Source organism: Poecilia formosa, unplaced genomic scaffold (assembly GCF_000485575.1).
Source record: "Poecilia formosa unplaced genomic scaffold, Poecilia_formosa-5.1.2 Scaffold608, whole genome shotgun sequence".
Lineage (NCBI taxonomy): Eukaryota > Metazoa > Chordata > Actinopteri > Cyprinodontiformes > Poeciliidae > Poecilia > Poecilia formosa.
Genome location: NW_006800547.1, coordinates 15,744 through 28,749, shown reverse-complemented (window position 1 = coordinate 28,749; position 13,006 = coordinate 15,744). Strand labels below are relative to the sequence as shown.

General features: G+C 43.9%; 2 protein-coding genes across 4 annotated transcripts; one reads left to right on the top strand and one right to left on the bottom strand.

The window, feature by feature from the left end:
• Positions 1–1,106: 1,106 nt before the first annotated feature.
• Positions 1,107–4,502, top strand: dpy30 (dpy-30 histone methyltransferase complex regulatory subunit). The gene is made up of 5 exons (XM_007541419.2): positions 1,107–1,507; positions 3,840–3,880; positions 3,953–4,000; positions 4,169–4,311; positions 4,389–4,502. Exons 1-5 carry the CDS (start codon positions 1,498–1,500, stop codon positions 4,459–4,461), a joined length of 315 nt encoding a protein of 104 aa, XP_007541481.1. The 5' UTR covers positions 1,107–1,497; the 3' UTR covers positions 4,462–4,502.
• A 175-nt stretch (positions 4,503–4,677) lies between these two features.
• psen2 (presenilin 2) lies at positions 4,678–9,238 on the bottom strand. 3 transcript variants are annotated; one of them, XM_016665684.1, is made up of 11 exons: positions 9,092–9,238; positions 7,992–8,138; positions 7,734–7,921; positions 7,533–7,674; positions 7,024–7,091; positions 6,722–6,942; positions 6,556–6,654; positions 6,259–6,318; positions 6,092–6,184; positions 5,899–6,014; positions 4,678–5,499 (listed from the first exon to the last, which is right to left on the bottom strand). In XM_016665684.1, exons 2-11 carry the CDS (start codon positions 8,121–8,123, stop codon positions 5,344–5,346), a joined length of 1,275 nt encoding a protein of 424 aa, XP_016521170.1. In that variant the 5' UTR covers positions 8,124–8,138; positions 9,092–9,238; the 3' UTR covers positions 4,678–5,343. The 3 variants fall into 3 exon arrangements, with proteins under 3 accessions (XP_016521170.1, XP_007541480.1, XP_007541479.1); XM_007541418.2 differs by having other exon boundaries at positions 7,992–8,125; positions 9,092–9,235; XM_007541417.2 differs by lacking the exon at positions 9,092–9,238 and adding an exon at positions 8,791–9,083 and having other exon boundaries at positions 7,992–8,125.
• Between the last annotated feature and the right edge of the window lie 3,768 nt (positions 9,239–13,006).

Genomic DNA, 13,006 nt, shown 5'->3' with positions numbered 1-13,006 from the left:
GTTTGTTTCTACGTATCGTTGTTGCTCCGTATCGTGTTTGTTGCTCCGTATCGTGTTTGTTGCTCCGTATCGTGTTTGTTGCTCCGTATCGTGTTTGTTGCTCCGTATCGTGTTTGCTCCGTATCGTGTTTGTTGCTACGTATCGTGTTTGTTGCTACGTATCGTGGTTGTTGGTCCGTATCGTGGTTGTTGCTCCGTATCGTTTGTTGCTCCGTATCGTCCACAGGACTTAATTCTCAATGTTTACATCAAATCTATTTAAAAACCTGATTTGGAGTTAAATGCAGATGTAGTCATTATTGTGGGAGATTTTAACGTTTGTGTTGACACTGAAACTGAGTGTAGCTTATTATGCTACCTTAGGCTCAGTTGGTTTGGTATCCGCTGTCCTTCCTACTCTTGTGATTTTTTTCATTTCTGGACATTTTAAGATCATGAATATCATTAAACGGCCGTTTGTGGCAGAAGGCGTCGATTAAACCAGATTGTTAGAATATTAATGAACAGCTGTTTTTACAATTTGACAAATACTTTTTGAAATTAGATAATATTAAAAATCTTTTCACATTGATGTAATCTGGCAGCTCTACAGTCTGCAGGGCCACGTCAATTCATAAGGCGGGCCAGATTTGGGCCCAGGCCTTCAGACCTCGTCTTGAAACTTTAACCCAGCAGCAAAATGTTCAGCTTTTCTCGTTTAGGGTAAGCAGAACCACGTTTTAAAGGAAAGCTGCAACATTTCTCATAAACTCAGATTTCAGACCCACATTCAGTCAGAACCAGAGGAGCTGCCAGGTCAGAACCTGGGTGCTCCTCTGGTTCTGTCTGGTGTTGGAACATTTCCTGAAGCTAACTCTGCAGGACTGCAACATAGGAAAACATTCATTAAATTATCCTGCTCAAAGTTATGGAGAATATTTCTTCTGAGCCAGGATTTTAAACCTTTCTGAACAGAAATCCAGCCTGCGGATCCAAAGCAGATTACCTCTTCTTTAGATTTTAACGGCAGCTTGCGTCCATTATTGTTGCACTACTGCCATCTGTTGGATCCTAATATCTATACCTCAAATTCTCCTAATTAGCCCAGAATTTTTTAAAAGACGAAAAATCTTCTTTTCCCCCTCAATACTATTTAACTGATGGACATTCTCAAATTTCAGTTCTCTATTAAAACCTAATTCCGTTTTTAATAATCTTCTTTGAGTCACATGTTTCCTACAACTAATAAAAACATGACCCATCGTTTCTACAGTATCACACCAGTTATATAAACCAGTAAGATGTTTCCTCATCTTAAAAAGAGATCCATTTAAAAAGGTGTGACCGACCAAAGCAGATTAGTTTTTCCTCCAGCCTGAAATCAAGTACTTGCTATGCTCTTACTTTGAAAGGAAACCGGAAACAACGTTGCTTTTATTTTGGAAGGAACGTTTCTGACGTAACGTCAAAGCAGAATCAGCGTACGCCGGATTTACTGCGCACACTTCCACAACAAACATGGCGGATGGTGAGTTCATTGTTGAGCTTTGATGGTTCTTATCGGTGGGTCCTGGGGAGGTTCGGTCCGGTTGTTCGGTGGTTCCGGTTTTATCCGGCGCGTTATCGTTCAGGTCTCCCGCCGTTGGTCGCTTCCTGTCCTCGGTTCGGTTTATTTACCGGAAAGAGCTAAGATGCTAAGCTAACAACCAGCCGCTTACTGACCCACGTCGCCCGGTTCGAGCTGGGTCCGGGTCCAGGCCCGGCCCGGATCCAGGCCAGCTGTACGGGTTAAGACTGGCCAGAACCAGAACCGAAACGCTTCTTTCGGATTTATTTCCAACTGAACTTTAAACAGCCGAGTTCGTCCCTGTTGTGTTGCTGGAGAGGCAAACAGAACCAGAACCGGTTCTGGTGGTTCTGACGGCGAGTCCCTTGCGGTTCCGAATGAACCCCGAGGGTTCAGGTAGAGGTTCTGGTTATGAGTCCAGTCTCCTCCTGCATCAAGAGGCTGCGGGGAGGTTACCATGGTAACAGCCGCTGGAGACGTCACCAGGTTCCCATGAAGCTGATCCCAAACCCAGTCGGTCCAGTTAGGGTTTTAGTTCTGGAGTCAGAGGAACAATCGGGGTTTCCCCCAGAAAACCTGCTCAGCCCGGTGGTCGGGTCCCGAGGCGGTCCACCGTGTTTTTGTATTAAAAGATGTTAAAGAGAGGACATTTGAAAATATCACTCGGTAATCATACGGGAAAACATCGCCAGTGAAACATTACTTAAACCCACAACTAGTCTTAAAAACAAATCAAAATACACAATTAAAATGAATATCAATTATTTGCACTTTTGTTTAATCCAAGTCAAGTCAGCGGCTCCATCGGGCTCCCAGGGCTTCAGGGGCCACAAATGCTGACATTTTAACACAGAATGTAACACTTATTTATTGAGATTATCAATGCTGCTAAATTTTAATCAATTTCAGCATACATAAATTAAAAGATTTTAAATTGTTTAACATTTAAATGTAAGAGTTTAAGGAGCTGGCAAGTTTACTTTGTAAAAATTCAGAAAACAATATTCATAGTTAGATTGTTTTGTTACCATAGAAACAATCTGATGCTGTGAGCTTAATCTTTGAGTTTGAGCTGTTTGTTCACAAATACAATTTAGTAAACTGCAATTATAACTGATTGCTTTCTAGGTTGGCCAATTAAACTAGTCCCCCTCTCTCAGATTAAATCCAACACATCTGTTAGAGGTGCTGATGTTTTTAGCTACAAAAGGGGCCCCTCAGTCAGATTCTGCTCCAGGCCTCATCAGCCTTGGACCGGCCCTGCATGATGAGGTAATCTGCTGCACTACGCAGAGACGCACAACAAACGGGAGATTTAATTTAATGCTGCTAATGTGGCTTCAGTAGCTCTAACATTTCGTGTCTGTTGAGTTTTTAATAAACGTCACAAAAACTATTCTGGTTGGTCGAGTTTATGGGACGAGTTTCTCAGATCTCCGCGCCGCTGCAAACATTAACTCTGTCTGACTAAGTGGACAAAGCATTTGATATGTTTGATGCATTGAGTAACCAGAAAAATAATACTAAAAATAATAATATAATATAAAATCAGCATGATGCGTTACAGACAGGAGCGAAAGCTCCTCACCAGGCTGAACCTGCATGATCAGGTTAGTGCTGGTTCGTTACCTAACACACCGGCCAACCGGGAACACATAGATGAACTTGATCAGTGCAGGCAGAGACAGGCTGGGAGGCGTGTTGAGATGGAAAAGCCGCCCAAAATTCTTCGTTCACGAATATAAAATCATTCTCACCGCTCATTCAGTTCATCTCTGAAAGCGATTACAAGTTATTCCTGCAGTTCACGTAGAGCTGCGCAAACGGAGCTAACTAGAGTGGCTTAAAGTCCTACCTTGATCAAAAACTCTGGAAAGAATCATAATTCCTCACAGGGGGTTGATGTAAATATCCATACAGGTCAGCCTGAGTCCAGTTTGAGTGAAAGGAGGCGCGCTGAGGTAAACTTAATCCAGCTGCTGCAGCGCAGAGGCGCCAGCGGTGTGATTGGTCGGCTTTAAATGCAAACTATAAAGCCATCTTCAACATATCTTTCAGGAATAAATCTGCTCTGCCAGTGAAGCGCTCAGAGCGACAGAGACGCTTGCAATCCGGCTTAAAAAAGAAAACAAAATAAAAATAAAACGTTTTTATTTTTTTTAGTTTTTTTTATTATTTTCCTAAAAACATAAACCCTGCAGCATGCTAGTCACGTGATCAAAGCACTGCGTATTTCCGGTCTGAGGATCAGGAGCCAGACCTTCTGCTAAGCAACTGCTGCTCTGCCTTTCAGATCACACAGACCCAGACCAGTCCATGGAGGGACACACACCTGTGAGCCACACACACACACACACACACACGGTTTCCATGGCAACAGCTGTCTGAACCTGAATCCTCCTGCAGGTTTCTGAAAACCCTCATGCGGAGTTCGGCCTGACGGAGAACCTGCAGGTAACGCCGTCTCCCAGCATGCTTTGCTTCACTCACCACTCTGTACAGGTTCTGTCCCGTTCCGAGATACTGGATTCAGAACCTTGGGACGGGACAGAGCCACCGACCCACCTTCGGTTCGGTCACAGAACCGATGTCTGAGTAACGGGTCGGGTCATTGGTCTCCAGCGGACGGTGGAGAACGAGAAGGCGACTGCGGAGAAGCTGTCCAAGCAGAAGGTGGACCTGCAGGCGCTGCCGACTCGGGCCTACCTGGACCAGACCGTGGTTCCCATCCTGCTGCAGGGCCTATCCGTCCTGGCCAAGGAGAGGTGGGTTGTGCTGCGGGTCGGGTCAGTACCTGCTGCCGCTCGCTGGTTCTGAAGTTGTGGTGGATATTTCTCTCCAGGCCTCCCAACCCTATTGAATATCTGGCGGCGTTCCTGCTGAAGAACAAATCCCAGTTCGAGGAGCGGAGCTAAACCCGTTTTAGAATCCAGAATAAACGTATTAAAAATGGAAACGCCTCATTTATTCAGAACACACCGGTTCTGTTCTGGAGAACGGACCCGATGGGCCGCAGCATCCTGTGAAGCTCAGGATGACTCGGAGGTCAGCTGACCTCTGACCTTTAGCTGGAGGGAGGAAGGGTCATGACCCGAGGAGCAGGAAGTCACTGAGAAGTTAAAAGTTTTGAGTCTGTTCCAGAAAACTCCATTTAATTTATGTGAAACATTTACAGAAGAAGAACAAGTTAAAAACAAAACATCAACTGGCAGACGTACGGAGGCCCAGACAGGCCAATATTATACAAACACGTACAGGGGATCATATTCATCACTAGGATTTTCTAGGAGCCAGACAAATACTATAAAATATTATTTTCTGCTTTTTCTTTGGCAGATCACTTCCTGTTAAAATTATTTAATCCCTTAAATAGTTTAATTATGTAGTAAAATATCTCATTAAAAGGAAAAAAAAATTAAAATGTTTGAGCCTTATGGGAAACTACAACTCCCATCAGGCTTTTCAACAGGAAGTGTCCAAAGAACCAGACTTCTTGATCTGAGGATTGTGGGTAATGTAGTGGATGTAGTAGTAATAAACTGGTGGCTCCGCCCACTTTGCAGCTCCACGCCTTTAATGGAGCGTCTGTGGGTCACCAGGTCGATGATGCAGAGGCCAGGTCTCAGCCAATCGCAGCGTGACAAACTACATACATCAAACACCTGAGCAGACCACCAGGTAAGGTCACAGAGTGTATGATGTCACTTCCTGTTGCTCAGAGCTGCACAGGAAGTGACCTTTATGCGTCATTGGATGACGATCCAGCAGGCTGATGAGGAAATGGGCAGGGCTTGGTCTCAGATGTAGAACTGGTGATTGGCCAGATTGTCCATGAAGGGCTGAACCAGGAAGTCGGTTGAGAAGTAGAAGATGAGACCGAAGGCGATGGAGATGGGCAGCGCGGGCAGCGCCTTCCTGAAGATGGCCAGGAGCAGCAGGGTGAGGCACAGACCCTGGAGGGAGGGGCAGAGGGGTTGGGGCATGAGAGGGGGGCAAGGAGATGGACAATGAGTCACATGACCGGCTCAAAGTTCTCGCACCCCATACCATTTTCTCTCTTCAGCTCATTCTCTCCTAGTTGAAGTCACTAGAGGAGACATGATGCTGCCATTACCTCTACCTCTCTGACTGGAAGTGCTGCTGGATCAGAGCCTCGCCTCATTGGTTCATTCAGAAAACACAAGAAGACGACTGAATCCTCAGACTCAACGTGGCCGACTTAGATAATCTCCTACCACCTGGAGATGACTAAGAAACTTACCTTACATCTGAAACTGTCTTGGCACTCTGAATGACACCAGAAATGATTGATGGAAAGTTTAGTGGAAGGAAAGCAACAGGGCTGAACGTACGATGAGGATGGCCACAAAGCAGGCCAGAGTGGTGTTCCAGTCTCCACCGGTCGCTGCAGCCTTTCCCACCAGGACGCTGTAGAAGATGAAGTCTCCGAGGCCAAGCTTCACCCCGCCTGCACACACACCATCATAATCATCGTCATGGTAACCAGACACCGGCTGAGTTGTGACCTGCAGCTCCTCCACTTACGTTCCTCCTCCAGCTCCTCTTCCGTGACCGGCATCAGCCGTCGGCTTTGAGGCTCCGCCCTCCCACCATTTAGCTCTGCCTCCTCATCTGAACCTGTTGCCATAGAGACACTATTTAGACTGCAGGCTTGGACAGCAGAGCAGGCGTTGCCACTAGCGAAGTCTGACCTGTTTCAGAGCGCTGGCCATCGGCCGGGTTCGCCATCATCACCGTCCATATCATGGCAGCTGCAGAGGAACAGAAATGTTATAACCAATCAGAGCGCTCCAACCACACATCTGGAGCAGACCCGGACCACCCCCCAACTAGACCAGAAGGAGACCCGGACCAGCCCCCAACTAGACCAGAAGGAGACCCGGACCAGCCCCCAACTAGACCAGAAGGAGACCCGGACCAGCCCCCAACTAGAATCGACCTATAATTAGACCTAACCAGACGCAGACCAGATGAGACTCTGGACTTACAGGAGTAGATGAGGGCGGGGAAGATGGGTTCATTGCGCTCCTGAGCCGTCTCCACCAGCATCCGCAGCGGTCCCTTTGGACTGAGGACGGCCACCAGGTCTGCAGGGGAGAACAGTTAGAGGCATCATGACGGTGAGGCAGGAGGTGACGGCGTTCCAGGACTCACCATAGACAGAGATGGCGCCCAGGATGACCCAGGTGGACCACTCGGGGAGATACTTGATGAAGACGAGGGCCATGAGCGCGCTGATGAGGATGAGGTAGGCCTGCTGCAGCTGCAGTGGCCCCTTCCAGTGGATGCATAGCATGCCCACTGCGCCGAAGTTCCAGATCACCATGGCAACCGTTGGGTAGTCCACCGCCACGTTGTAGGTACGAAACACCTCGCTGATGGCACAGAAAGGACGAGTCCAGTGATGGACCAGAGTCAGAACCAGGCCGGCTGGGTCCTTCAGAACGGAAACTCACCCCAGGTACATGAAGCTGAACCAGAAGAGCAGCATGAGGGAGGACAGGATGAGCCAGCCATGGATGAACTGAAGCAGAGAAGAACCAGAACTGAAGGCTGAAACGGACCCAGAACATTCAGCAGGTTGGACTGGCTTCTAGTTCAGAACCAAGGCAGCGATTCTCTGCTCCGACCCGGTTACATCAATGTGGATCACAAGCAGAACCAGCTGGACCGCCTGCTGGAGAAATATCGTTTCCTTGTCGGGTTTCCCTCCGAAAACCTGCTAGCAGTGGCACTAGGGGGCGCTACATCCACCCAAAGTGGTTTTATGTTACAAAATGTTAAGAGTTGACAGGAAATGGAAAAATATAACTTGATGATTCCGAGTTATTAGAAGATGTACTGATGAACACACAAAATCTAAAGAAAAGGCGCCACAAAAATATAGTTAAATGTGTTTATGACGCTGATTATGATGAGTTGGATCAGGTCGATCTGCTCCGGTCCGGTCCGGTCCCAATCCTACCTTGTAGCAGCGGTTCTTGTACAGTACCACCAGCAGGATGGTCATGACCACGATGACGCTGATCATGATGGCGGTGTTGAGGACGGAGTGCAGCAGCCGGCGGCCCACGTCGGGCGTGTCCTCGCTGAACGGCGTGTAGATCCTGCAGAGAGACCGGGTGAGACCAGAACCAGAACCGGGACCAGAACCTGGCAGACCTACAGCTGCTGGGTGGTCTTCTCTGAGTAGAAGCTGACGGACTTGATGGTGGCGACCACCACCGCCATGCACAGCGTGACGGGGACGAACAGCATGATGACGTGCTTGGCGCCGTACTTCAGAGGCTCCTCCTCCTCGTCCTCAGGCTCCGCCCCCGGGTCCGGACCGGCCCGCCCGCCGCTCCGCCCGGCCTGTGAGGGGAGCAGAACCTGTCAGGACCGACACTGTCCTCAAACACGGTCAGCAGAACCGGGCCGGTACCGTTTTACTGTCGGAGTCCTCAGTGGGGCTGAGCTCTGGGTCGGGTCGGTAGGACGGAACCGCAGGGTTCTGGGCCGGAACCAGGGCGGTCCGCTCGTTGTAGAGTTCCTCATCACTGTCCGACACACTCATCACTGCAAACAGAACCAAACAGAACCTGCTGAACCAACAGAACCTACTGAACCTAACAGAACCAAGCAGAACTCAACAGAACCCAATAGAATCTACTGAACCCAACACAACCTGCTCTCGGTCGTGAAACTACAGGTACAATCAAGCAGAACCCAGAACCTGGTCTCGGTACACAAACAGAACGTGTGCTGACTGCTACAGCAGATTCAGATTTATTCGTGTCCCAAATGGGCAATCGATGTTACAGCAAGTATAAAAACTAAAAGACAAAGAGATTAAAAATAAGACCACCAAACATACCAGGACATGAAATACAAACCAATGCATGAAGAGCACAGCAGCGCATTTATTTCATTAGTGACCAACAGTCGCTACAAACACTAATCAGGTGCGAGTCCTGCATTAAAAAGAGATGGAACCAAAGAGCTCCAACCTTTTATAGTAGGAAGTCTGAGCCTGATGCCGGAAGGCAGAAACTGGAACTCGGCATGTAAAGGATGAGAAATATCAGCAATACTGGGTTTAATTTTCCTAATGATGATGTTAAAACATCAAGAACTCACCACATTAAAATCCAGATGAAAGCTAAGAAGTTTCTCGATCCAAATATGAGGCTGGATTGTGTTAAAAGCCGATGAGAAGTCAAATAACTTAGCATGATTTTTACCTTCAAGATGTTGAAAAACACAGTGGCATCCTCAACTCCACAGAACCGAACCAGTACTACCTGCTCCGACAGAACCGATAGGAACAAATCTATGCCGTATAGTGCAACAGAACCGGAACTCTACTGTCTAATCGAACAGAACCGAACCGAACCGAACTGGTACTGCCTGCCTCAACAGAACCGAACAAACTGACTATTCATGTGTGCCCCAAACAGACTTTTTCCTGAAGCCAACCGAACTCGGATGGTTCCGACCGTCACTCTGGTCGCTTTTTGTCAGAGTAAGTTCAGAAAAACGAACCTGAGCAGAACCGAACTGGACCTGAACCGAAATTAAGTCCGAGAAATAAACCCGGAAACACAGCGGTCAGCTGATCCGAGCGACGCACGTGATACGTTCACTGACGTCACACCCAACGTGACGCACATGAGAAGAACCGAGAGATTAATCTTTAAGTAGTAAGACTAATAACAAATGTATTAGAGAACTAATAATAAGAGATCACATAAGCAAACCAGCTTCTACTTTTGTTGGGACAATATATTTAATGATATTTGCTGGAAAGATGTTTGGTTATTGCTGAAGAAATATTTAATAACTAATAAGATTCGAGAAGTGTCTACATAGATGTTATCCTGTTAATAGTAAAATATTTAAATATCAATTCTGAGGAAACCATCACTCATCTTTTTTGGGATTGAGATCTTTTTTTTTACTCCTAAAAAGAAATTTGGAAATAGATGTACTGTTTAACTTCAAAACTATTTTATGTGGCTTTTTCTGTTTAGACACACCAAAAAATATAGTATTTATTATAAATTTAATATTAATTTTAGCAAAATTTAATATCTACAGCTGCAAATTTCTTAAATTTAAACCCAAATGTAATACTTTTTATGCCTATGTTTCTTCATATTTGTATTCTCTTAAATACTGTACCAATACTAAAGCTTTAAAGAATACTACAATTTGTAAAGAATGTCTCATGTAATCTGCCCTGACTGCTGCATTTAACCTCTTCCTATTCGTATCCCTTTCATGTTTGTAATTTTTGCTCTGTTACCTTCCTTAAGCCTCATCGTTCGTTTAGTTACTGTTTACGTAACTTGTACATATTATTGTAATAATAAAAAAAATAAATTAAAAAAAGGACCGAGAGAAGTAAACCAGAAGGAACGTTCCGGGTGTTTGGCGCCGTCCCAGTGCCACTGACTGGCCTAAGAAAACCAACGAGACGTTACGAAATGTCACATTTTGTCTTTTCAGCAACTTCAATATTTTATCAGTCCAACATTTTTGAAAATAGAAATTGGAAGTGGAGTTGGTTGCTTCCAAAGAAACACCTAAATAATAAAGTAAGAGAAATTTCCTACAAAATTATTCACAATGGTTATCCAGGTTGATAAAAACATATTAGAGAAAAGTTTGTTCACCTGCTTTGGGATTGTTATTCTGGAGGGATGCGTCAGGGTTTTTATTCCATCGAAAGAATTTTAAAATTACTTTAATGGATAAGGATGGAGAAATGTCAACTAGTTAAAACAGAATTTTTATTGTTAGCTTTTTTTAAATTATTTTTGGTGAATATCATATACACACCTCCAAATATTTACAACAAACGCCTAATTTTTAGATTTGATTATCTTCTATCAATATTTATATAGAATTCCTAAAACTTAGCTCAAATGCTTAGTTTTAGCATTTGAGCTAAACTAAGTTTCTGAAGTTCAGTTGGCTTCAGGAAAAAGTCCGTTTGGGCTACACATGAATAGTCAGTTTGTTCGGTTCTGTTGAGGCCAGGCATAAGCAAACTAAGCAGCCGCTTAGGGCCCTCTAAGGGCCCCTCAGTGGAGCTGATTTTCTATTTTCTCTTTTTTTTTAGTAATAATTTCTGTCATTATAATATCAAAAACAGACAATTTCACTATGAAGTGATTTGTTTTTACAATAATATATATTTGATAATGTATGTAGAAATCATTTTATTGATAAAAAGAAAAACTAAATTGCTCTGGGGATTAAATATATTCCACTTAAATATAAGTGGAATATTCACCCCCAGCACCTTTTCCATACAATTCTTTAAGGCCTCCAACATCTTGTATCTTGGTAATTTCTTTGTGCTGGTTTACTGAAATATCTTACAATATTCTTCCAGCCAAACTCTCTCCAGGAAAGGGAACAAGATGTTCTCCCCTGTTGCCCACATATCTCCTCCCAGTTCTCCTGCGAAAGCCCACAGTTAGCATCTTTTTCCCATCTTACTTTTATGTTTGTTGCTTTGCTTTTCTTCAAATTTTTTAATCCTGTGTACAATTTAGAAATGTTCGTCCTCAAGGTTGATTCATTTGCTGAAATAAACATCTTAATTATAACAGATTCCAACTCATTTAAATTGATCTTTTTTAATAGTGCCTCAATTGTANAAAAAAGCCCAGATAAAGGTTTGTTTTAATGAGCCTTGGTGATGTAAAGATTAGTAAAGCTGCTAACAGAAATTAGCCTGATAGCGACCTGGACCGGTCCAGTTCAACAGCCAGACATTTATGCTAGGCTCTCTGTGTGAAACTGAGTTTAACTTTAAATGAGGTGATTCTCAGGGTGGTTCTGTATATTTCTGAGGTATTTTTGGCTTCAAAACGCCGAGTTTGATAACAATAATTAAAACTTCTGACTGTCTGACATTGTCTAGCTAAATGTTGCTACGTCAGGCTACATGGATGAGCTGCTATATGCTGTATTTATCAGATGCTCTTGTTAATTTTTCCACCCCTCTTCCCATGTGCAGAACGTTAAATATAAGTGGAATATTCACCCCCAGCACCTTTTCCATACAATTCTTTAAATTCTGCCAATAGGACACCATGAAGGCCTCCAACATCTTGGATCTTGGTATTTTCTTTGTGCTGGTTCACTGAAATATCTTACAATATTCTTCCAGCCAAACTCTCTCCAGGAAAGGGAACAAGATGTTCTCCCCTGTTGCCCACATGTCTCCTCCCAGTTCTCCTGCAAAAGCCCACAGTTAGCATCTTTTTCCCATCTTACTTTTATGTTTGTTGCTTTGCTTTTCTTCACATTTTTCAATCCTGTGTACAATTTAGAAATTTTCTTCCTCAAGGTTGATTCATTTGCTGAAATAAACATCTTAATTATAACAGATTCCAACTCATTTAAATTTATCTTTTTTAATAGTGCCTCAATTGTAAGTACCTGTAGAGATCCTGGTTGTTTAAATCATATGTATTCTTTATTTCTTCAAAGCTTTGTATAGTATTTTTCTTAACCACCTCCCAGAATATATTTGGACCCTTTTCCCATTTACTGAATCTTTTATCTGTTACATCAGGTTTAAAATCTGATTCATTCTCAATCCACCTTAGTACTCTACTCTGCTCTGTCAGCCCTTATTTTAAAATAATTTCATTCCATATGTCCAGAGATGATCCTAGCCATGGATTTAACTCCTCCCTACAGATAAATAAATTTATCATGGCTTGTAGAGGTATCGTGGGTGACATAACACATTCTATGCCTTTCCACTTGGCAGTGTATAATGGATTGCTTAAGTTCAGGAGAATACCAAGCTGTGCTGCTACATACTAGCTCTTAGACAGGGTAAGGCCCCTTGTCCTTCGATGACCACAAGTTCTGAATCTAATCTGTGGTCTTCTTCCTTGCCATATGGATCTCAATATAATTTTATCCCATTCTCCAAAGTCTTTATCCGTCACCTCAGCTGGTAGAGTTGTAAATAAATACAGTAACCTTGGCAATACATTTGTTGTAATCATGCTTTTGCCATTATCACCAAAAGCATTCAACATTGAGCATTCACACTTGCATTTTCATAGGAAATGCACACTTTGTAGTTATATTTCTTTCACAGGTACTGTTGCTTCAAGAAAATGTTTTTAATCAGATTGTTTTACAGGTACTGCTGATTCAAGGTGACATTGCCCAACTTATCATACGAGTTAGAGATTTTTGACTTAAGGTCAAATAAGTCTCTTTTCACCAAATGAATCATATTTCACAGGCACGTTGTCATTGGGTATACTGTGCCTAGTTTAGCTGTGTATTCGCTCTCGTACGTTGGGACTGTCTTGTCAAATTTAATCAGGTGAAAACTGGGTACATGTCAAGTGTGTTTTGTTAGAGTTCACTGCCCCTCCTTGAAGCATGCAAGGCAGCCATGTTAGCTAACTACATTAG